Below are 24,482 nucleotides of genomic sequence, written 5' to 3'. Positions count from 1 at the left end.
ACAGAGAATTAGGAAATATTCTCAATTTGAGCACATGCGCATCCTTTTTTCAAAGTATTTCTTCCTGAAAACCCTCTAAGAACGGCCTAAAAATACCGGATACTTCCTGTTTCTAAATGACGCAATCATTTCTCTCTCTTTTGTTTCCTATCCAGGAGTACCATAATGTTAAAAAAATGAAAGAAAAAGTAAAGTTTATCTCCGTGTGTTGCGGCTGCCAGGATCTACCTGCTGCGGGAAACGCTTTAATTCAGATTTAATGGGCTTTATCTGTGTCTGGGTCTCACTCCGGAGGACAATGCTGCGGTTCTTCGCTGCATGCGCGTCAACGGAATCCCGTAGTGCGTCATCAGACAGCCAGTCTGTTGGGCGGACTCTCGTGATTGGCTGCGGGTTGGAAACCTCCCCGCCCACCGCGCACACTCGCGTGGAAACCTCTCAGTGGCGTCATGGAGACATTGAAGTAAAGTATAAGAGCGCGGCGCGGAGCGGGGCGCAGGGACTGCCGCTCAGCTGGGAGACGCTGGAGATGATACATGGTCGCTTGTAGACGGTTTTGAACCCTCGTTCTGACCAGACAGGTAAGAAACGGCTTCAAATTTATAATAATAATAATAATAAAACATTCATACGTAAGGACTAAGCTTTTCTTTCTCTTTTGTTTCGGTGGGTGCTGTCAACTCAGGACGGAAAGCAGCTTGTTTTATAGTTTTATTGAGTTATATATTGTTTCATTTGCGTTAAATATCCATAGAATAAAGTTTGTGTTGGCGTGTTCATGTGTTGGCTCAGTCTTTAAACGGAACCTCTCTGCAACTTCGCAGCGGTTTCTAAACTTACTACGAAGGAATAAATGATAATGTGAGCAGCTCTAAACTTTATGATTTATGCCAGCAAACTCAGAGGGTCACAAAGCAGACAATGTGTTTAGTTTAAGAAGGAAGGTTATTGAATGAGTTTAAAGTTATATTTGGCGTAAGGTTTCCCTTTGATTACTGTGTTAACTTTGGTTCGTGTGCATAAACTCTGAAAAATTGGAAAAAACAAATTTTCAGCACAAATTGGAAAAATATATTATTTCAGTATTTATGAACATTTACTCACATTGCTACTACTTTTTGTTGAGATAATGCATAATTTTAAAGATTAAATAAAATGTGCCTGGTTTTCAAAATGTTTTAATCAATTGATTATAGTCAGTACTTCATAGTACCAGCTGTTTACTTCTACTACACTGGGAAGTCTGTTGTTTTATTCCTCTGCCAGCTTTAAAGAGTTAGAGACTATAATTATATTGCTTTATTTTTTGCAAAAATGCACAACCAAATTGTATGAAGAGCATCTGGAAACTTTAATTTCTTAGTCGTACCAGAGAGGGTTGAATTTCCAATCAACTATTACCTGTCTTTGATTGGAAAAATGACAATGACAGATTATTTCACTTATAACAAGATATTTTTCTTTTATCAGTAAAATAATCTGCCAGTGGAACTAGCACTTTATCATCAATATTAAGAAATTATTTACTTAAAACAAGCTCTTAAATCTTGATAAAAAATTACTTGTAAGTAAGATATTTGCACTAGAAACTGGTACAAATATCTTACTTGTACTTAAATACTTAGTAAGATTTTGTGTTCTTACAGTGTAGCTTATTTAATACAGTCAACTTTCTTAAATACTTATTTTGATGTTTTGAATTTTTGTTAGATTGCTTTATCAAAAGAAGATTCTCTTGTAAATGTGATCTTAGATCATTATTATTGATTAGTGTTTTTTTGTTTTAAATATCTGAAATGCTGCTGCCAAACCTTAAACTGCTCAACATGTTGTTGCTAGGTAACCAAAGAGCGAGTGAGTTAGTTGATGCCACCTACCTAGCTTAGCTAACTGTGAGAGGTCTTTCCTCTGCCTACATTCCCCAGAATGCTTTGTGGTTCTGTAATTCAGTGAATATTCTATCAGAGGTCTTATCTATTGATATTGATCACGCGTCTATCTGATATATATTGTTATTGATTTATTACCCAACCCCAAGTTTAAGGGGTGTGAATATTTTTAACTTCATTAACAGTTTTTAAAATATTTTACAGTTTTTCAGCCATGACTTGCATACATCCCCAGCACAGATCGCAGCTCTATGAGAACAGCATGAGCAGCTTGGAGTCTCAGGGCGCAGACATCACCTCTTGGCTGGACATGAGCAGCCCGCAGCACCTTTCCGCCTCTTCCCTGCCGAGTGCCGCTCAGGTGCTGCTTGCGCCCGCTGAGGACTACGAAGCCTACTCCTGCCAGTTCACTACAGCCCCAGCAGTCACGTCTCCCTCGCACCAGGAGGGACAGTACAACATGGAGGATCTACAAATCTACGGCTGTTACCCAGGGCCACTTATGCTGAACTATCCAGGGGAGGCCATGTCTCCCAGTAGATCGGATTATTACGGCAGCCCTGCCGCAGCTTCGTCCCCTTCGACGCCCGGATTTCAGAGCCAGCCTGCGTCCAACTGGGATTCAGTTTTTGGGACATATTCGGCCAGTCCTGAATGTTGGATGGCCAAGGACATCTCAGGACCAAATGCATCCACTTTATTTCCATTCGGCTCCGGGCCCGTGGAGGATGTGCCTCATTTTGGGACGTCGCTTTTGCAAGAGCAGGAACTTTTTACTTTGGCTCACCCTCTTCAATCCGGACTGACCTTCCCGACTGCGGTGAGGGAGCCGGGGTTCAGCCTCCATGGCAACGAACAGCTGGACGCCACTTTATCGCCCAAACTGAAACGTGGAAATGAGGGCGACTGCGCTGTGTGTGGAGACCATGCTTCCTGTCAGCACTACGGCGTTCGCACCTGTGAAGGATGTAAAGGCTTTTTCAAGGTAAACAGCTGATAAATACATGTAGAAACTGTTCTTATAAAGAAAAAGACATTTCTGTGCCGCTGTGAAGTTGGTGAAGTTCACACTAGGGTTATAATAGTTCTGGGTTTTTCATTATAGTTTATTGTATTTTGTTGTGACCTTTTGTTGGTTTAACTCAGGCTTTGCAAGCTTTATACTACTTAGAGTTTTTATTCATTATAGTAGTAGTTCCATGTTTTTCATACTTTGGTAAATTTTTAGCTGCAGGATTCAAAATTCAAAATTATGTGATTATGTGTGCATCAATTGGGTAATGATTATTCAACAGAAGACACCATTTTCAAACTAAATTTATTCATCTGGTGTTGAACAACCAACAGACTTTTTAGTTGCCATTTTGCAGACTAGCATAAATCCCTCCCAGTGGATTATGGAGTACCATAATTTGCCAACAGCTGACTTAAACTGCTTGTGTGGGGAATAAAAAACTATTTCACAACAGCTCAAAGGGCTAACAAATAGATTAATAAACACAAAAATGAAGGATATCAAATTTATGTCTTCAGTATGTTTTAGTCAGTTTTGTAGTTCATTTAGTTGTAGTTTGTCCTCATTAATTAACATTTTTATTTATTTTAGTTTTTGTTCTTTTGTTGGTTTTAGTTAACTATAATAACCCTTCTGTGTTTTGTTTTGCAGCGAACAGTGCAGAAAAACTCCAGATACGTTTGCAATGCCAACAAAGACTGTCCTGTGGACAAGAGGAGGCGCAATCGGTGCCAGTTCTGCCGCTTCCAGAAGTGCCTCGCTGTGGGGATGGTGAAGGAAGGTGAGTCAACCCGGACCTGACTGCAGATCAATTATTTACTATTTCTCTGAAGAGGAAACTGCTGCCAGATGTTGCATATAAAGATTTTCTCTTTGTATTACCGTGAAAGTGTCTGAGTTCTCTTAACTCTTGCCATGAGTTTCTTCCTGTTGTTTAAAAACATCGTTGCTCACTCTGGGGGCTCAAATTAATTATTCTAATAATCACCAAGTTAAACCTGCAACTGCACTGACAAAACTAACTTACAAATACAAAGAATACCTTAATATTGATAAGAAAGTACTAGTTCCACTGGTACTTAATTTCTTGTTATAGGTGAAATATTCCTGATTCCTGACTTAAAACAAACTCTTATTTCTTGCCAAAAACGTCCTCGTACTATAACTTTTTATTGTTGTACTACTACTGCCATATTTACACTAGAAATTAGACCAAAAGACTTGGTAAGATTTTGTGCTTTTGCAGTGTTAATAGTATTTTACTTACCAATCTGCAGTGGCTCATTATTATATCCAAATTAATTGGTTATAAGGGGAACCCCTGTTGCAGTCTGATTTTATTCTGACTCATTCTCTGTTGAAATAAATCCCTCTGCTGCATTAAAGCAAAAACTTTATGTAATAAAAAGATTTGTTTAGTGCATTTGCAACATGCTTTCAAATATTTAAAGATATGTTGGTTATTTTAATTCCTCAAATTAGATTTCAGGGATATTTTGCCACTTTTTACAATACTGTCACTACATGTTACATAAAAAAGCTTTGCAACATTTTAAGAAGTGTTCTTCAACCTTTAGGTAAAAGCATGTTAATTTTTAGTGCGTCCTCAAGTGACATAATTACAAGTAGTTATCCTAAAGCATAACAAAAACTTTATTTTGCTTTGTACTGTAGAAACAAATTGAACTTGAATGTTTTTTCTTCCTTACAGTTGTGAGAACAGACAGCCTGAAAGGCCGCAGAGGTCGTCTACCTTCAAAACCTAAAGTGATTCAGGACACGCCTGGCCCAGTATCCCCAGTAAACATGATTGCTTCCCTAGTTCGAGCCCAAACGGAGTCAAACCCCAGCATCAGCGCTCTAGATTACTCTAAGGTGAATAAATACAGTCTTTCCACACTTTTGAGTTGCAGTTTGACTAAAGCCTGTGACCTAACATCTGTTTTTTTGTATTTCTCTTTTAGTATGTTGAGCAGAAATTCAGCATGAACCAGAAGGAAGACGTCAGTAATGTCAAGCACTTTTACGACCTCCTCACAGCGTCTTTCGAGGCCATCAGGAAATGGGTGAAGGACATCCCTGGTTTCTCCAATTTCTGTCTTGAGGATCAGGAACTTCTGCTGGAATGTGCTTTCATTGAACTCTTCATTCTGCGTCTTGCTCATCGGTAGCTACAACTTTCAATCCTTTGTGTTTGGAACATTAAGACATTAAATTTACTTTAAGACATTAAAAGAAAGACTTCAAGCTAAACGTTGGTGTTTTTTATTTTTTTGAAGGTCAAACCCTGAAACGGGTGAACTCATCTTCTGCGACGGCACCGTACTTCACAAAACCCAGTGTGTTCGAAGCTTCGGGGAATGGATCGATTCCATCCTGGAGTTTTCTCAAAGTCTTCACTGCATGAAGTTAGATGAGGAGTCCTTCGCCTGCCTCACAGCCTTGGTCATAATCACTGGTAAGATTAACATCCAGATCTCCATTTCAGTTTAAATACCACTGAGCCTTGACAGCCGAGGCAAGAATACACACAGCAAATGTCCATTAGGTTTTATTGTATTCATGCAACATAAGACTGGAAGAACAGGTGTGTAGGGAAGAGTAACACAAGCTCCTTTATGACAAAATGTCATATGTCAGCCTATCGGAGTGAAGGGTAACATGTAGACTCAATGAGCTGTGCAACACAGTGTCCTGCAAAAGTTCACACACTCACTTAACTTTTTGTGCACTTTATCAGGTTACAGTCACTAATTTTTGTGGGATTTTATGTTGTTGTGAAGCGGAAGAAACATTATGCAATATTTTCTACATTTTTACATCCATCAATTCATCATTTACCAACCTCACCTTGTAAATACAGTTTTGGAGTTTGTTGGAGGACATAAGAGGACAAATATTTTCACGTATACCAAGAAACACAGCAGACAAGTCAGGGAGGAAGGTGTGGAGATGTTTAAAGCAGGGTTTGGTTATAAAACAGTATCTCTGAAACATTGTAGAGTATGGCACAACTGCAAATCTTTGGTGATTTTTGAAAATAAGTCATAATAAGTCTTGTTTAAAGCGTCATATTAAACATGTGGAAGAAGTTGTTCTGGTCTTACAAGTTAACTGAATACTGTGTGGGGTGGAAAATTTGCATAGCACTTCATCATGACCACGTCAGTCCATCCCACGGTGAAATGTGGTGGTGGTGGTTTTCTTCAGCATTGACAATGAAATCTAGACATTATGAATAGATGAAGATTAATATATGACAACTCTGGAAAAACAACTGTTAGAGGCTGCAAAAGACTTAAAAGGTGAAGGTTTACCTCCAAACAGGACAATAGCCCTAAAGATACAGCCAGAGCTACAGCGACATTCATGCCATCAAGGCTTGGTTCGTTTGGGGAATGCACAATCAAGCTCCAATGAGGACCAAAAAGTGAATTCTAGTCCACCAACAAACTTAGGTCTTGGTTTGGTTGAAGTGAACTCTGACGAGGTTCGGATGCATATGTGCACGCCAAGCAGACCGGAAACTGCTCCAAACGCAGGAAACAAACTGTAGGACAACCTAAACACGAGAGTCTGGCAACTAGAGGGAGAAGTGGCTCAAGGTCTTTTTCCAGAGACAAGAGAAATCCAACAACCGCTAAAATCTGGTGCTACTCCCCTTTTGTTTACATTTTTGTGAAGAAGAAAGTTGTGTTCAGTGTTTTCTTCAGAGGTTTTTGCATTGTTTCCTTCAGTAGTTCTTGGTACTTTGCTACCAAAAGTGAGGGAGTGATTAGTTTTTTCAGTTTGGTTCCTTTGACAGTGCAGTGTGAAAGCAAATACACCAGGTGAAAAGGTCACAAATGTTGCCATTTTTGCCTCAATCGAACCAAGTCTACCGGACTATTGGGTGTGAAATCGCCCTAAATCCAAGACCCAGTGGATTATGGATATAGGTTCTCTAAATCTGATTGAGAACCTGAAGTAAGACATTAAAACTGACACACAGACACTCTTCATCCAATCTGACTGAGCCTGATTTTCAGTGTGTAAAGCCTGTAGGAACATTCCTAACAGGTTGTAATTGCAACAAAATGTGGTTCTCCATAGTACTGAATCAGAACACAAACACATCCACCTAAACTCCTATTTAAATATACTGAAGTTAGTGGCTGTAGCATGACAAAATGTGAAAAAGTTCAAGGGTTTTAGATACTCTCAAAAGTCACTAGAAATTGTGCTGTTATGTTGTGTTTGTAAAAGTGTGAAAGACGAATCTCAGCATGTTTATCTGTTTCTAATTGCAGATCGTTTTGGTCTAAAGGAGCCCAAACGTGTGGAGGATTTTCAGAACCAGCTCATCAGCTGTCTTAAAACCCACATGTCTAGCTGTGGCTCCGAGTCCTTGCCGCCCAATTATTTGTCCCGACTTCTTGGGAAGCTGCCTGACCTCAGGACTTTGAGCACCCAAGGCCGCCAGCGTATATTTTACCTGAAACTGTCAGATCTTGTTCCCCAACCTCCGATTGTGGAAAAGATCTTTATGGACACGCTATTGTTTTAAATGTTTGGGGGAAAAAAGACATCTTCAGCTTGTTCACACTCTTCAGGTGAAATGGCAAGAAACAAAGAGGTGTTACAGTTTGGTGCTACTTCTTAGTGCTTGTATACATAGGATCTGGATCCAGTACAATATGGGTATCATGGTTTTAGATTGAAGGTGGAATTATAAAGGTCCATTCAGACCAAACGGTGATTGTTTGCAATGTGAGCATACATTCTCTATCCAGCAGAAGGTGTGAAGCTTGGAAATAAGTTACTAAACTTCTGTTTAAACATTAAAATTATTTTACAAAACCAACTTCTGATCCAGACAGGCTTCATAATTCTCAACATTTGAAAAAGAAGTCTCTTAAAACCCCATTACACTTTATATTTAATGCCACCACAATGTTTTGGTGATATTTTTTGTAGCTTAAATTTACAAAGCTATTCAGTGGTATCATTCATGTATCATGAATCAGCATTGAGCAGCTAATATACTGTGTATTTTTTTAAATACAGTCTGACACACTGGTTTTCTTTGTGTTTTTGACTCTGTATTAAACATGCAGCTGTTTTGACATAGAAATAATGTCCCAGTGTACAGAGATTTTGTTGTGTGTTTTTTTTACCTGTAACTGTGAAACTTCATTGCTAAAATGTAAATAAATGCAAAATATCACATCTTACATTAAATTGTCATCTTCACTACATATCATGAGGTTTGAAGATGTGAGTTTTTGCAGCTGACAAAGCAGATTGTCGACCTGGTCAAGTACAGACTCCTTTTAGCTCCTTGAGGACGACCTCAATGCACCCCCACCCAGTTACAGTATGTACTGGTCTCCTTTTAGAAAGCAATGGACCTCAATGTCTTGTCTCAAATAACCCAGACTGCTTCATCATTACGTTACGCAATTATTTTATAAGAAAACGTGTAGCACCACAAAATGCACACCTCTCAGTGGTTGCAGTAGCAGGTCCTTGAAGGAAACGATGACTCTTTTAAACGGGAAGAATTGGATCATCAGTGATTAGCAGTAATGAGCCAAGCTAGTCAGATTGGAGCAAAGAAGGAAAATAAAACAGAGGACATGGAGTACAGCTTAAAGAGGGGGAGAGGCATTATGCAAAATCAGCTGGGTTTTTTTTTTTTTAGCTTTTTATAATGTTATTCCATCATTGAAAACATACCTGGGTGTTGTTTTTTCATGCCTAACTGAGGAATCCTTTAATAGGTATTCACACAAATATCCCTCACATTATTGATAACTCTATTAGAAGGGGTGTTATTTACCATTAGTGTTAGTCAGTAAATAAAGACACTTTTATTGCAAAGTGGACTTTTAATGAAGATTTTAATGGAGCTTTGCTGTAAAAGAGTCATTTACCAAATGACACTTCATAACAGTCATAAGCATTCATGAAGGCTCAATGTTCATGACAGTTGTAACGTTTATGACAGTGTCATCTTATGCACCCCACATTAAATAAAGTGCGGGATCGTGTGGTGTGAAAATTTGTTTTCTATTATCGTGTTGCGAAATAAAAACAAATTTTGAAAAACCACTGCATCCTACACAAAAAAATAAACAGTTTTTTAAGATCTGGTGTATTTCCATTAAGCATATTTATTTTTGTGATTTATTTGCTCAATTTTATGATCAGTGGAAATACAGTTACAGTCCAGCTGTTCTGTTGTATGCTTCGCTTCACAGACGGTCCGGATCCTCGGCTACTGAAAAACGATTGCTTCCTGGAGACGTGAATCCTGTTAAGGTTTAAATTTGACCAAATTGCAAACTTTTGGCCGTGACATATGTAATGTGACAATTCAACTCTATAAAGCTGACCGGAAAGTACATGCACAACAAACATCCCCCATTACTGAGCCAAACAAGATGGCTGTTAATGTTAATTCAATATTTGGAAGCATGACCACCACGGTCTGAATGGCTTAGCTCACTTCCTCTGCTGCAGCTTCACTTCCTGCAATGGCAGCGGAGGAAGTGAAGCTGCAGGCAGAGTAAAATTTTAAAAGGGTGCAGAAAATCATCATACACAACTCTTTCTTCTGTTTACTGATTGGTCCAGTTAAAATTCTACTAGAGAAATTCACTTCAAAAGGGGGGAAGCCAGTTAGGCCAGAGGTCTGAAACCAGTCCTGATACCCATTCCGATCTACAGTGACAACAGCTGCATTTCCAATTACCTTAAAATTTCGCAAAGTTAAGTTTGCTTAATGGAAACACGACAATTTTGGAAAAAGGAAAGATGCGTTTTTGCACTCGTGAGGTGGGTTTTGGGCTCTAACTAAGTGTATTTCAATGGAAACACTTTTCGCATCACACGAGTGATGTGACGAACAACTGGATGTTACAACTGACGAAAAAGACAACAGGAAGTGGTAGGATGATGATGTTTTGAATGATTTATTGCAAGAACAAACTTATTCACGTGACTTTTAACCGTATTTCTTATTGAATGGAAATACCGCAATTGCAATTTTTTATTTATTTTTTTTATTTTTTACATTAGCGGAATATCAACAAAGTCTCACACACATTTGTAATGGAAACGCAGCTACTGTATCATAAACCGATGTTCTGTCATGCACTAATCTCAAGGTTTTTCCAGGCTAAAGTCTCCCAAATCCAGTCAGGTGCAGTAACGTAATATAAAACTTGGATGCTTTCATAACCTTGCAACCATGCAGAGCTTATGCAACAAGAGAAACTGGATAGTAAGCATCACCGTGATTACACAGCCTCCCCGTGTGATGGTACACTGATAAAGATAGCGCGGACAGCAGCTCCCTCGTGATAGGGCCAGCAGCACCATGCCTCTGCTGTAACTCTGTAAAGCGAGAGCAACGTGAACGTGCCTCGTTAGGAACGCAGACAATAATAGAAGATCACAAGCTTTGGGCAGACTCACAGGGCAGCAAGTGTCCAAGAACATTACTGTTCCTCGCACATTGCGCTGGACTCTCAGATGAAAAGAACTGAGCGAGTGTCAATTCACAAAGATAGGTCATTGGAGAGATATGCATTTCAAAAACATGCCTGAAAGGCTCTTATAAAGGCCAAGAGGCAGGTTTCACAGCCAAGTCGATCCAGCAATGTGATTTGAACAGGGTGGACCGCATCATTTGATCCAGTGAGGCCGGTGGCTCAGTCAAATCACCATGTCAAAAATGACCCCAATTCCGAATGTGTAAGCACACACTCTGACCTGATTCAAATGTGTGCCAGCGTCTGTTGTGCACAGTGGTGCCGTTAGCAGTGCTGTTGCCTTGCAAAAAGAAGGTTCTGGGTTCGGATCACTCTCTGCATGGAGTCTCCTAATGCATACCTATGTTCTCTCCAGGTACTCCTGCTTCGTCCCACAGTCCAGAAACATGTCTTAGAGCTAACAAAAATGGGTTTTTTTCTCCATATTTGTTACAACTGTCGCCTTGTTGTGACAGTAAAGAAAAGATGGATCATCTGGAACAAACTTCAAGAAAACTGCAAAACAGCTGAAACACTGAGTTCCTTTAAATCAAGGCTAAAAATCCCACTTGTTTAGAGTTGCTTTCAACACAATCACTGGAACATTGATCAACATATATGATATTTATTGATGATTTTGATAGTGGCACTCTATTTTATTTTGTATTGAGTTGTCAAATTGGTGACTGATGTTTTTACTTTAATTTTGAGTTATAATGTAAAGCATTTAAAGGGGCGGTATAATGTATTTTCCCAACACAGTGCCATTTTATAACATAAATAACTGTTACCTTCAGTTGTTATATAAACGCTGCTGCATATGTTAAACATAACGAGAGAAATTCAAAGCCTTGAAATTGGTCTCTGTCTCTTTAAGAAGCTCCTGCTCTTTCTGACGTTCCCCCTTCAGCACGTTATCATAATGCTACTCCATTATGCAGTTTACAACGGTTTGAGGAGCATTGTTGGTATAATAAGCGACAACATCATAACACAATAAAGTCAAAAAAGTTGACTTTACATCATACTTCTCCCTTTAACTCACTCCTATGACTGCAAGTGTTAAGTTTGGATTTTTGGTTACATCTGTCTTTTAGCAGGCTGTTAATCTGGGGCAGGATATAAAAGGCTTTTAGAGTTCAGATTGTTTGGAGAATGAATATGGATTTGACTTTAGATTTCCAACCAAAGGGAGATGGCTTTTTAAATCAACAATGCTTCATTACTCCTCAGTGATGTCAGAGAACACTTTGCATCAGGATTGAGACAGGAAATACAGTACAATAAACTCTGAACACTAAAAAAACCAAAATGAGTCTTATGTGTACTGATCTCTTAGGCAGCAGCGTTCTCAACACTTCTATTTATAAGTACAACTAAAACAGCCATAAAATGAAATCAATAATGCCACTTAAATATGACTGGGAGGAGCTGGCTGGCAGCCCACACACTTGTCATCCTGAGGTCATTCATAGTCAGCTGTCCTCACTGAGGGCTTTACAGCTACATGTTTATTCACTACAGGCGCCATCTAGTGGCCAGTTTTTTGGTTTCCAAATTTGGATTTTCTGAAGTGAAATATTTTGATATTCCCGCAATATTTTTAAATTCTGTAGATCAGCTTCCATATTCCTGTTTATTTTACCCATTTTTTTATCATTCAAATCAAATGTTACTCTGAACTGAACAGAAGTTCAGTTTGTGTGACAAACTTTGTTTTTGACCAATTTAAACCAATATTTTTCCTCATGAAAAGCTACACAATGTACCCATTATATATTGGGAAAGGTCATGCTTTTAAACTTATTTAAAAAAAAACAAAGAAAAATTCAGTTTTCAAACTACAGAAGTCTCAGTCTCTCTGGCATTTCTAAAGTTTGCTGTTTCAGGGTGATTTGTCTTAAATTTATTTTTCCCCCTAGATGTTACAACAGTACCATCCTTCGCCAACAATATGCTGAAGCAAGGCTAGAATTTATATTAAAAATGAAAACTGGTTTCTACCTATTGTTACCTTAATTTTTAGTTTAAGCAACTGAAGCAGACTCAAGTGTCAGATCCTGCTTACTGTAGTCACTTCCATCCAAAACCATTTAACACCAAGAAAGTAATCAAACTTCACTTTGGAAGTTGTAGGAAGTCAACAATTGAGTGCATCACCTTTGATTTAATGGAGAAAAGTGTTTCCTACAGGAAAGATTGTATTAACACCAAGATTATGTTGAACTTTTAAATAGACATGACATGTATGTTTGCATCAATAAAGACACTTTAGCACGAACTTCAAATGCTCAGAAATTTATTCAATTATCAGTGAGGGAAAAAAATAACTACTGAGCCTATACTGCAATCCTAAAGTAAACCTCAAAGCCTACATCTCAAACTAGCCACATCTTAACCCATAATTGGGGGATGGGGTTAAACTGCTGCTTAAATTACCATATTCAAGTAACAATCCTTAACTATTGTGTTCCAGACAAGATTATGTCTGGATTATGGGAACTTCTATGAAAAGAGTTTACATGCAGTGCAACGTTTTTAGTGCTTACAAAAAAAGTTAGCACATTTAAAGATAACTAAACCACACAATTCTTCAACAAAGGAAACTTTACTAAAAAAAATCTAACACAGCAATGTCACAACCTTAAAAACAATAAAACTTGCAAAAAAAATAATAAAAAAAAGATTGCTCAACTACAGGTTATATTTGTTGTAAAATATCCTCTGCACTTAGTGACTAAATGAGATTCATGCAACTACAAGCCATGTGAAGTTTCAAATAGTTTATCCACATTCAAACTGATCAAAACATGCAAAGAACACCCATCCATAGGAACAGCTTCGGAAGACCTTAGAGCTCGTAATTGGGCCATGGCAGGGTACTGGGAGCTCTGAAGTTTGGACTAAGGTTGTTACTGGGTCTGGTGGCCAGTCTGTAGAAAGAATAAGAAAAATAAAAAACAAGTCAATGTGAAGGAATATATGCACAGAAAATCTTGAGGTCAAGACCACCACTTACATTTGGTTCAACTTGGAGCTTACACCCCACACAAATGGAGTTTGAACGTTATCTGCTTCTGCAAAACAAGACAATTTGCTACCATTATATATGAGTGTAATAATTTATCCAGAGAATTATAAAATACATGACAATATGGGAGAAGTTTCATCTAACCAACCCTTTCTCAAACTGTGGTCTGCAGACCACAGACGCCCAATAGTGGTATGCAAGGTACTTTGAGCTTAAAATGTGTTGAATACAATTAACTTCCCAAAGATTTGCATAGAAAATAAGAATAATTTACTCAAGAGAAAAGCTGAAGATGCCAGTGGAAAGAAAATTGCAGGATTCCTTAAATGATCAGAGGAAGCCAAGTTATAACTGCTGAGTGTATTGATAACATCCACGAGTGATTAGATTCTTTTGAACTGCTTTATAATGTGAACGAGTCTTTTAGCGAGAACTGTTAAGTTATTTGCAACTAATGTCTGACATTATTGGAAAGCTTAGAATCCACCCTTTCAGAATCCATAAATAACTCAAAATAGCCTGAGCAATAGTTCATGGTTTTGTTGTGGCCATTCACATTTAAAACAGCACTCATCCATCCATTATGATGCACACTTAACCATAAATGGGGTGATGAGAGGTACTGGTGCCCATCTCCAGAGGTCAACAGGCAAAATACACCCTGAACAGACTGCCAGTTCATCGCAGGGTAACAAAGACAAACGGGACAAACAATCATGCACACCCACACCTAAGAAGGATTTAGAGAAATAAATTAACCCAACAATCACGTTGTTGGACTGTGGGAGGAAGCCGGAGTACCAGGGGAGAACCCACGCATGAACAGGGAGAACATGCAAACTCCTTGCAGATAGACCGTCTTTCAAGGCAACATTGTTACCAACTGCACCACTAGGCAGCCCCAAAACAGAACCATCTTTCTCATTAGGATGGACAAAGACAACAATAAGAGAGATGAGTAATATTTTAATTCTAGGTTTTATATTAAGATGTCATTTCAAGTTAGGTGGTTCGTGAGTTATTAAATGGGGTAAGTAGTCCTCAGTCTGAAAAAGTGTGATAAACACTGATCTGAATACATTTCCTCCAGACACATTTAATGTGATCTCTTCTAAACCTTTACATTTTAACCATACCCTTATCCCAGTCCTCAGTCATGTTTGGATTGACCCAAGTGTTGACTGGAACATCCCAGCCAACATGTCCATTTCTGCTTCCAACTGTAAAGACACATGTACATTACACCATTTAAAAGGAAACAAACCGCAACAGCTCTATTAGGTGGATAGAAAATAAAATAATCTCACCATCTTCAGTGTCCACAGATATTCTGTCCTCGCAGGTCTCTGTGTGGCGAGCAAGCTCATGCTTGGGAACCAGGTGGCGAGCATTAAATGGACAGGTTTTCAGCTCACTGGCCAGTTTTGGGTGATTCTTTGGCGAGAGATTTATTTAATTTACCAATCAATTGCAGCAGGACAGTCATTTAACTTACCCACTTCTACAATCCAAGAAGGAATTTCTTTAAGACACCAGAAGTGGGGAGGATCTTTAAGTTTGCTGAATTAGTAATACAAGCAGGTGATCACATGTTCACTGCAAGTAACCTTTACAATTATTCTGGTTCACCTTTTATCAGTACTCCAAACCTCAGGAAAATCACCAGTACTTCCATTATCATCGTTACATCTTAAAATTATTACTCCAAGTGCGGATTTAAGCCAACTACTAGTAATTTTAAAAAATTGCAGCCATATTCTGCTGCAGGCTAAAACCTACGTACATGCTCAACTCCATCATTGACTGATCTGGATCTGAATGTATGGGAAACAGTTGCTAGTTAGGTTTTTAATCAAATTCAAAAGTACTTTATTTATCCCAAAAGGGGAAGTTAAATTATTAACACCATGTAATCCAACAGTGTGATATTTGTATGTTATATACATTGATGCTAAGAAGGAATGACAGAAGAAAGTCAGCTCCAAAACTACAAAAAGCAATGTTTTGCACTTTTCCTGCAATTGTATTCACAGAGTGCCCAATAATATAGTCTATGACATGACAAACTAATCAAATTAAAATGTTCTTTTAAAAAAAAGGCCATAAATAGTATTAAGGAGCAACTTCTATGATATAATCCTCTAGGGTGCCAATATACCAAGGAGGGACAAATGTAGTCTGGTATAGTGGGTATAAATTCACTGAATTCAATTCAAATCCATTAATCTGGTAAATCTAAAATATAATAATATTTTATTTCTGGTAGAAAACAATTTTAAACCCACCAAACACTACTAAAGCGTTTCCATGAGTGCAGATATTTCCCAGCCCTTTACCAACTCACCTTCCTGCACTTAATCAGGTGATATGGGAAGCGGCAGGAGCGGATTTGGTGGTTTTTGTCAAAAGGACACTGTAGAAGTTTGTCTGGATCACAGTTTCCCCTGCTATCTAAAGTGGAGTGAATGGAAAATGGATTCAGATGGAAAACTGGAAGATTTTGCAGGTTACAAATAGTTACAAATCTTAAGCTTTACCATAATTTTCAACCTCTTTTACCCCCTCTTCAGAGGCCACCTTGCATGGACTAGTACTGGTTCCGAATTTTATGAAGGCCATGTGGAAGACAAATTTACTTTGGACGGGCCAACCTGTGAGAAAATAAAATGCTATTAGCATGAAGTGTAAAAAGCCAACGTAGATTTCAAATAAAAACAGACGCAATTTCCTAAAACATTTCGTTTTACGGAGATACACAAGGCGACGTATACCAAAAGTTTCACTTAATTCCTTTCACTCTAGCTCAACCAGTCACAAATTCATTTCTAATACGTACGCAGATTTAGCAACACATGACAAAAAATATAGAAAGAAAAAGAAAAAGTTGGCTCGTACCCAAATTTGCTAACATTAAGCTAGCTTCGCCAGTGACTGACCTAGCTTATTCATTATTCTTATTTTACAAATAAACGAAGTTAAATCGCATTTATGTAGCTTATATAAAGTAATATTAAGCAAAAATAAGTAAAAATTTGTAACTTAACCACACAAAAGGAACCTTTAGACCGCTGAAGAAGATAGTCTTCGCCTTTCTCTCAAACGAAGATTAACGGGCAGAGTGACCTCCTCCGGCTTTATAGTGTTCGTTACTCACGTGACTATCAGCCTGCGCGAGCAACAAATGTGAATTTAAGTTAAAATTCACTCACTAACTCCCAATTTTTTTAATTTCTGAAACATATACAAACGCCGGAACAACTTTAAACAACCAATTATGTTTAAAGACCGGTTAGTTTGCAATATTTCGAAAAAAAATGCCGCGTTCCATTTAGCTCGGAAATCGGAACTTTGGACCGTTTAAACGTCAACGGTACGTTTTAAACGTCTCAGCGTCAAAGGGACGTTAAAACGGGCGAGCATTTGGGAAATTTAAATGTTGTAACTCACGTAATCTAATCTTCAAAGATTCGTTGTAGATGGTGATGCTGTGGGCAGAAAGAATCGTTGGTAGCAATTAGTCCTCCAACGAATCTGGAGGGTCCTCTGACTGAAGACTGTTGCTGTATGACAATCTTAAGACTATCATGACATGCTAACAGCTCATTTTCTATGGAGCAGAGACGATATTCAGCAGAAACATGTCCTGGATGACTCCATCAGCTATTAAACAACCAATTATCTCATTTGCTATTGCCACACCCCTTTATCTCTGTCTGGCCATAACGTTAGAAAGCCAGGCACAGAAACAATAACTAATGGGGCCAATTAAATTGTTTAACCTTCATACTTTTATTTCAACAATGAATTAAAAATTAAGATATTGTAGCTTCAGTCATAATTCAATAGAATCCCAATTTTCGTCTGCTAAATCAGGAGTCTGAAAACTGAAGCTGCAAGTGGCTATCTGGCTCACCTCATATAATAAACGATCAAATATTACCATGTCATTTCTGATTCATTCTTTAGTTCTGTGCGCCTAACACTGGTCACACCATTCAACCCTGGTCTATAACCGCCACTGTCCCGGTGAACATTCTAAGCAAAGAATTTATTATTTTTATTTTCAGTAGTCATACATATGATCTAACAACTAAACATATAGGGTTAATAAAGCCCCATATTCAGCAAAAACGTAAAATAATGTGCGTTTCGTTTTCTGTGTATTACGGTAAATGATCAACTCTCAGCCTTCCCGTATATTAGCGTCGTCACGGTAACTGCTCTTCCTGTCAAACATGGCGCTTTCCTGCTCGAGTCTGTGCAGCCGGTTGTCTTTGACCCGACTAAGTGGTCTGAGCACAAACAGAATAACACATGGCCTTCATCTTCAAGACGTATCCTGCCAGTCCAGGTCTGTCTTTCCAGGGTGAACCTTTGCCTTTTTTCACCTTGTTTTATCATGGTTTGATAAGCTAGCTACACACCTGCTAAATAATCAAACGTTAAGTACATTTAAATCTCAATGCAGACAGTCGATAACCTGCTCATTATTTGAAAAATGTTTATCGGAGATGTTTACAAAAGGTGTCACTTATACATGTTCCGTGTCATATTATGTAGTGTTCTTGTACTTCTAACTCATTGTGATAGGACTTTTATGTATTTTATGTAACGTTATATGTTTTTTTACGCCACAGGTTAGTTTTGTGCAGACATTTTACTTCTTCTAAAGTCAGACGAGGTATTGGACGATATGTTTCCTCCAGAATCCAGTGGGCAAATGCCAAATATGAAGACTTTCTTAAAAGACGATTTCCTCGATTTTTCCTGCTTTATCACACCTTTAAAGTAGGTAAGAGCAAAATTCACTCACCTGCAACACTACTGATGTATGTATTACTGGAGCATTGACCAACATACTTAATGATGGCACTCAGCAAAATGTAATGTTTTTCACTGGTTTCACAATGGGTGACTGGGATGTTTCTATGATGCCTTGTTGCTAAAATGTGCTATGCAAATAAACTTGACTTGAAGTGAAAGGAAATCAGTCATTTGAATCAGGTATGTTGGTGCAAAGATGCATTTAAAATGGAAGGAAGAGTAAAAACCACTGGGGTAGATGAAATCAATTTATGTGTTAAAATGGCTCAGTTAAAGTCCAGACCTAAATCCAATGGAGAATTTCTGAAAGATTTGTCAGTTTTCATGTGAAAAACGTTTATAACGTTGTATTACGGCTTCTAGCTGATGCCCTCAGCACCCTGAACAAGACTGAGATGGGTTCATTCCTCACCACAGCTGCCTTTCCTGACTCTGCTTTTAAAAGAAATAGTGATCTAGAAATAGTGTTTGGCTATTTGTGTTATCTAGTTACACTGGAAATCTGACACCTAAACAAGAGTAAAGCCAAAATCTGTGCATATAATAAAGAAAAACCAGCTTACAGAGTAACTACACTGTGTATTATTAAAAATAATACACAGTGTTATTGCTCTCCTTGAATTCCTCTATCTTTATGAATGTTTCCTTGAATCTTGTTCAAGGATTCAGGATGCTGTTCCAGGATGCCAGAGATGTGAAGAGGATAAAAACCAAAATGCTGGCGGAAGGAGTGAAGTTCCACGATTTACACTACAGGGAGATGGAAAAACTCAGACAGGTCAGTGTCTTAAAGAAGTGAACATTTTCTGAGTAACAACGTCTCCCCCTGGTGGCAGCAGCCTTTCATTGTCTATGGTGCGCTGAGAAGATGCCTTTGATCAATACTGCATCTACACATTGTAAATCTGATTTCAGTCGATCTAGGTCCATAGAATAAATGTTAAAAATACATTTTTTAAATGTAGCTGACATGTGTATTTATGTTTGGTGGCTAAACCTAGAATGCTAAAACTGGCGCTTTCATAAACAAGAAAGTATAGAAAACAGATGAACAATGTATTTTTATGTCATTGTACAATAACAAGATTATGTCCTTTAACAAGAATTACAGAAAGACAACTGGATGTCCTATCACGACCAAACATGGGATCTCTATGAGACTCCCATCATATAATCTTAGGACTTAATCTTCTTACAGATTACTCACTTATGCTGTTTTACAAAAGCTACACGTAGTAGCTAACATTTAAGATCTCACTGCAAATACCCTCACCAAGTATTTTTAATCAAGTTTCTAGTGCAGATATCTTAGCTTTGTCTTATTTCAAATGTACTAACTTACAGGTAACGTTTAATCAAGATTCCTTAACATTGATGAAAAGTACGAGTTCCCTTGGAGGATTATTTCACTAATAAAAAGACATTTTCCCATGTTATATGTGAAATAATCTTTACTTTTCCATAAATATTAAGAAATGTTTGACTTAAAACAAGCTGAAAAGTTACTTGCAAGTTAGTTTTGTCTTACTCCAAGTGTGCTAAGATATTTGCACTAGAAACTAGAAAAAAAATACTTGTGATTTTGTGTTTTTGCTGAGCTTGAGTTTTTCTCATTTTATTGATTTCTCTGTGATGTTGTTGCATAGTAATGTAACCTATGCTTGTCAGTTTCGCAGAGACCTAATAAAGGCCATCCCACTTGTGATTATTACCATTCCTCCTTTTGCAAACTACCTGATTTTCTTCCTAATGTGAGTTTCACGTTTGCATGTTTTTTTTTAAATTTATTTTATATTCAGCAGAACATTTTAAAAAGATTAATGCTTGTGCCTGATTATACCACTGCAGTCGCTAACACCAATGTCTCCGTGTGGCTTTCAGGTACTTTTTCCCTCGTCAGCTGCTGATTCCTCACTTCTGGACTCCCCGGCAGCAGCTGGAGTTTCGGAAAGTGTATCATTCCCACAGGACTCGGTACCACCAACCGGTTCTCAAAGAGCTGGAGGATGTGAGCCATCAGGTCAAAAACGGTCACCTGCAAAGTCTTCTGAAGAACCTCTGCACTAAGGTAAGAAAATGTATCAGAAATTAGGGCTGCAGCTAATGATTATTTTAGTTACTGATTATGCTGACGATTAATCAAATTTTATCAAATTGGCACTTTCTGCTGGTTTTACATTGAAGCCTTTTTTATGTGATGAAAATGAATTAAAACAAACTATTCTGTTCCTTTTTAAATAAGAAAATAAACATTTTATTGTCTAAAATGCAGTAATTTAACCCTCTATGGCATGGCGTTGCCCTCAGGCAACAAACCACATAGCTGTACCTCACATTGCTCCTTTATTTTATTTTTTGGGGGGCATGATTTTTGACATATTTTTGTCCAAAAAATAGTTCTTTTATGAATATAGTTTTTGTTTGATTTGTATTTCATTTCTCATAATCAGTGTAGACAATCTTGGTGTTCTAGACCAATGTTACCCTGAGGCAACAAACCCAAATCTGGTTCCAGGAGGTGTCAGAGTCCGATTTTATGATTGACATGTAATTAGGGACCACCAAGCTCCCAAAGAATGCAGGAAAATATTTCTTCCCCACAAAAATAAAAAGTCATGCCATAGAGGGTTAATTCCTTTAGTGAATGCTTGATCATTTGTAGTAAAGGATACATCTGCAACTAAAATAATATTTAATAAATAATATCAACATGTGAAAACCTCAGGCCTTTCTGCTTGACTTAACATCAAGAAACTTTAGGGTTAACTTTTTATTATAATTATTATTATTTATTATTATTCACCAATCAATAGAAGGATAACAAAATATGCTTAATAGGAGATTTAATGTTTTGGGGGGGTTTTAATCAAAACAATTTGAACAGGATTATGCTAAAACTTTTACATTGAGCTCTGGGTGCAACATAATACATTTTTTTATCGTAAATCCAAAATGTGTATATATATTTGGCTTGCTTACTTCTCTGAGTATGTTGTTTTTTGAGTCATTACACTGCAGTACATTAACCATTTGCTAAATTAGTTGAGTATTACTAAAATAATCTAAAAAAAAAAAAAGTCACATCTCATGGGTGGCAATAAATGTGGTTGGTTTGAATATACAGAATATTTAATGATTTCAAGAAAAGATTGTTATTATTTGAGAAAATGGCATTTCGTTTCTGTTTTATTTCGCTGTAACTCCTTAATCTGATCCACGGCCGTGTTTAGACATGCTAATATTTGCGTTGGGCCCATCTTGCTTAAAAATGAGATCAAACTTGTTAAAGTGGCCTGTGATTTCTGGCAGAGATTGCATCTGTTCAGCTTTAACAGGATTACTTTCTGTTTGCATCCAGGTGCAACGCGGCGGAAACCCGAATGTCTCTGAAATCCTGGCTGTCAGAAGTCTGTTCTCCAAAGCTCCTCTGGCCATGAACACAATGAGCAACAATCAGATAGTGAGTAAAACCTTCTTCTCATTCACCTCCTCTCTGCTGCATCTGTTTGAGCTCATCTGTGTTTATGGCTGAGCAGAGACACATCAGCCCCCTCCTCTTCCTGACGCCCCGTCTCCCAGGCTTCCTGATTGGTCGACGTCTGAACAGCCATGCTGTGGAGCTGTTCCAGCTGGACCGAGCCCTGAGCCAAATGGGCCCTCACCAGCTCAGTGAGTGGGAACTCAAACAGGTGTGTCACTATGCGGGTTTTATTTCCCCAAGCTGAAGCGGTTTCTCAGGCTGATGTAAGACTTTCTTGTTGCAGGCTTGTTATGTGAGAGGGATGAACGCTGACAGTCTTGGTACCAGTCAGTCTCGTGAGTGGTTGTCCCAGTGGCTTCAGGTGTCATCTGCTTTAAAAGGTACTTGGATTTAAGAAGCTGTGTTTTGTACTTCACTGAATATACAGCTCTGGAAAAAAAAATTAAGAAACCATTTAAAATGATAATTTTCTCAGATTTTACTCTTTATAGGTTTATGTTTGAGGAAAATGAACATTGGTCTTTTACTCTACGAATTACTGACAACGTGTCTCTGAAATTCCAAGCAAAAGTTTAGTATTTATTTACAGAAAATTAGAAATGGTCAAAATAACCAAAGAAATGCTTTGCTTTCTGACCTCAAATAATACAAATAAAACAAGTTTATATTTGTTTTAACTAATATGAACTTGTTTACTAATGTTTTAACTCAGGAAGAGTTCAGAAATCAATATTTGGTGGAAAAATAAAAAAATACTTTCAGTAAGTAAGTTTCTCATTTTCTATTGGATTATATATTTGTAGATTATTGTACACAAGATCATGTAAGTAGATCATATCTGATTAAATGGGTTGACCAATGTAAAATAATGTGTACTTTTATCTTTAGCCACATACATTTATACCTTCTGCAGTCAGTAGAGGTAGACACCACTGCTGTGATGCTCCTTTAACAGAAACTCAATAAAAACACAAATCCTAAATTAATTTTCTATCACTGAGGGACAACAAAGTCTTTCATAGACTCATTTCATATCATTTTTTTTTAAGATTATTTCCTCATTTTAAATTTAAAGCAATGTGTCTTTAGCCTAAAGTTATACATTTGTATCTTTGTCTTTTTTTTAATTTGCAGAGTCAGAGCTGTCACTTCTGTTGCACTGCATGGTGCTCATGTCTGCAAACTACCCCAGCGCTGCGAGCCGTCACTGACAGGAAGCCTGCTTCTGTGATTATAGTTACTTTTGTGTTGCAATGCACACAAGAGTGTCAACATCTTCTTACTGCAAAGGAAAAAAAAGAAATGTAGAACATTTCCTGGTGAGATTGGGTTCAAAAGAAAAACCCACGCTGGACAGTGATGCTAATTTGCTCTGTGACAATTTAATATGGAAACATGACGTCAGTGTCTTTACCAGAGACAACAGGTGTTTCTATTTGCAGTTCTGATCCTTGGTGGGGAAGTTTAATTTCCTATGAAGCGCTTATCTGCTGTGCCATGCAAAAGTATTCACACTCTTTCATTTTTCTACGTTTCTTCACTTTAAAACCACAATTTCATGTGAAAGACCAACACAAAATGGGATCAGACTGTTTTTATTTCTTAAAACTAAAATCCTTCAAGATCGAACAGAATTGGGACTTTAACTAGGTGATTTTGTTGGGTCATTATCCGACTGGAAGGCGAGTCCAGACCCCAGTCTAATTCTGACCCAGCTGAGTAAAGCGACTCCCACAGCATGTTGCTGCCATTATGTTTCATCCTGTCCTTGGTGTGTTCATATTTTGCATGTTAGGGTTAGGGCTCTGGCTTGAACTGGATTTTATTTAGGGGAATCACAGTAAAAAGGCTAAAAACATGTATGCCATGTTCACTTTTCAGATTGTTAAAAGAACTTTGTATTTTGAACTTGGTATCATTTTACTCCCACTTCATAATTACGCACGGCTTTGTGCTGGTATATCATTGAGTACAAAAAGGTTCAAGGGGTGTGAATACTTTTCAAATGCTTGTATAAAAACTTGTGGTAAAATGTTTATTGTTCCTGTTTTTCAGGTTATTACTGCTTTAAGACATGCTGAGCTTCTGCTTTTGTCTGAGTTTGCACCTACATTTGGACAAAATGCAAGTTGGGGAAACAAAGATAATTCTACTTGAGAAAAAAAAATTAATGAAAAATTCAGATGTAAATCAGAAGTAATAAATGTAAGGAGAACTTTATTCAGAATTTATGGATATGTCATCAGACATGCTGTATTTTCTCTTGCTGTTACCTCATTTTATGCTTTACTTTTATTTTCCAACTTTCTGGTCATGACAAAGTTGTTCAAAAGACTAAAATTAGCTTTTATTTTGAGACAAAATACAGAAATTGGGGGATGAAGCCCAGGTGTAGACTGTCAACAGTAAAGTAAACTTTACTGTTTACTTTTTGAACCCATCATTTTGTTCATGTGGAGATTTAAATTCATGTATTTTAGCATAAAGTTTCATCCAATCTTTTCAAATACCTACTGAAAGTACAAAGGAGTACAACATAACTGGAGTTGTAAAGTCCATCATTATTCTTTCTGTGCCTTTTGTAAGTTTTGGCACTCAGCATCTGAAACATGAATCTTTTTGTAATTATATACTATTTACTCAAGTTTTGAGTGTTTTTTTGTGCCAATATTGCATGTCATTGTTGTCATTGTTTTTTGTTTTTGCAATAAATATATTGATGCTG

The 24,482-nt window shown here is 37.6% G+C and overlaps 3 protein-coding genes across 10 annotated transcripts; 2 read left to right on the top strand and 1 right to left on the bottom strand.

The window, feature by feature from the left end:
* The first annotated feature begins 458 nt into the window (after positions 1–458).
* On the top strand, positions 459–8,106 carry LOC102220936 (probable nuclear hormone receptor HR38). Of its 3 annotated transcripts, none has more exons than XM_023341939.1 (7): positions 459–581; positions 2,130–2,874; positions 3,556–3,685; positions 4,616–4,779; positions 4,869–5,071; positions 5,184–5,362; positions 7,194–8,106. In XM_023341939.1, the coding sequence occupies exons 2-7, from the start codon at positions 2,152–2,154 to the stop codon at positions 7,448–7,450; spliced, it is 1,656 nt and encodes a 551-aa protein (XP_023197707.1). In that variant the 5' UTR covers positions 459–581; positions 2,130–2,151; the 3' UTR covers positions 7,451–8,106. The 3 variants fall into 3 exon arrangements, with proteins under 3 accessions (XP_023197707.1, XP_023197656.1, XP_005799011.1); XM_023341888.1 differs by having other exon boundaries at positions 2,125–2,874; XM_005798954.2 differs by having other exon boundaries at positions 2,094–2,874.
* Positions 8,107–12,703: 4,597 nt separating this feature from the next.
* LOC102230894 (gametocyte-specific factor 1-like) lies at positions 12,704–17,032 on the bottom strand. Of its 5 annotated transcripts, none has more exons than XM_023338949.1 (7): positions 16,900–17,032; positions 15,990–16,103; positions 15,797–15,903; positions 14,760–14,886; positions 14,589–14,672; positions 13,441–13,498; positions 12,704–13,354 (listed from the first exon to the last, which is right to left on the bottom strand). In XM_023338949.1, exons 2-7 carry the CDS (start codon positions 16,069–16,071, stop codon positions 13,273–13,275), a joined length of 540 nt encoding a protein of 179 aa, XP_023194717.1. In that variant the 5' UTR covers positions 16,072–16,103; positions 16,900–17,032; the 3' UTR covers positions 12,704–13,272. The 5 variants fall into 5 exon arrangements, with proteins under 5 accessions (XP_023194717.1, XP_005798966.1, XP_023194706.1 ...); XM_005798909.2 differs by lacking the exon at positions 16,900–17,032 and adding an exon at positions 16,497–16,763; XM_023338938.1 differs by lacking the exon at positions 16,900–17,032 and adding an exon at positions 16,511–16,576.
* A 645-nt stretch (positions 17,033–17,677) lies between these two features.
* Positions 17,678–24,482, top strand: letmd1 (LETM1 domain containing 1). 2 transcript variants are annotated; one of them, XM_005798908.2, is made up of 9 exons: positions 17,678–17,803; positions 18,090–18,244; positions 18,939–19,054; positions 19,945–20,027; positions 20,158–20,344; positions 21,635–21,736; positions 21,813–21,965; positions 22,041–22,137; positions 22,892–24,482. In XM_005798908.2, exons 1-9 carry the CDS (start codon positions 17,688–17,690, stop codon positions 22,966–22,968), a joined length of 1,086 nt encoding a protein of 361 aa, XP_005798965.1. In that variant the 5' UTR covers positions 17,678–17,687; the 3' UTR covers positions 22,969–24,482. The 2 variants fall into 2 exon arrangements, with proteins under 2 accessions (XP_005798965.1, XP_023193706.1); XM_023337938.1 differs by lacking the exon at positions 17,678–17,803 and having other exon boundaries at positions 18,161–18,240.

This window comes from Xiphophorus maculatus, chromosome 1 (genome assembly GCF_002775205.1).
Source record: "Xiphophorus maculatus strain JP 163 A chromosome 1, X_maculatus-5.0-male, whole genome shotgun sequence".
Taxonomy (NCBI): domain Eukaryota; kingdom Metazoa; phylum Chordata; class Actinopteri; order Cyprinodontiformes; family Poeciliidae; genus Xiphophorus; species Xiphophorus maculatus.
Note: the sequence above shows the minus strand (reverse complement) of the source record. Positions and strands in the feature narration are given on the sequence as shown.

Bases quoted from the DNA above. Each gene is read 5' to 3' on its own strand.
- letmd1 (XM_005798908.2), top strand. From the start codon at position 17,688: ATGGCGCTTTCCTGCTCGAGTCTGTGCAGCCGGTTGTCTTTGACCCGA. The intron at 20,028-20,157 runs GTGAGTTTCACG...TGTGGCTTTCAG, and splicing joins TACCTGATTTTCTTCCTAAT to GTACTTTTTCCCTCGTCAGC. The intron at 20,345-21,634 runs GTAAGAAAATGT...GTTTGCATCCAG, and splicing joins TGAAGAACCTCTGCACTAAG to GTGCAACGCGGCGGAAACCC.
- LOC102230894 (XM_023338919.1), bottom strand. The intron at 14,887-15,796 runs GTGAGTTGGTAA...CTCTCGCCAAAG, and splicing joins ACCTGATTAAGTGCAGGAAG to AATCACCCAAAACTGGCCAG. The intron at 13,499-14,588 runs GTATGGTTAAAA...CTTGTTTTGCAG, and splicing joins GACTGAGGACTGGGATAAGG to AAGCAGATAACGTTCAAACT.
- LOC102220936 (XM_005798954.2), top strand. From the start codon at position 2,104: ATGACTTGCATACATCCCCAGCACAGATCGCAGCTCTATGAGAACAGC. The intron at 4,780-4,868 runs GTGAATAAATAC...TTTCTCTTTTAG, and splicing joins GCGCTCTAGATTACTCTAAG to TATGTTGAGCAGAAATTCAG. The intron at 5,072-5,183 runs GTAGCTACAACT...ATTTTTTTGAAG, and splicing joins ATTCTGCGTCTTGCTCATCG to GTCAAACCCTGAAACGGGTG.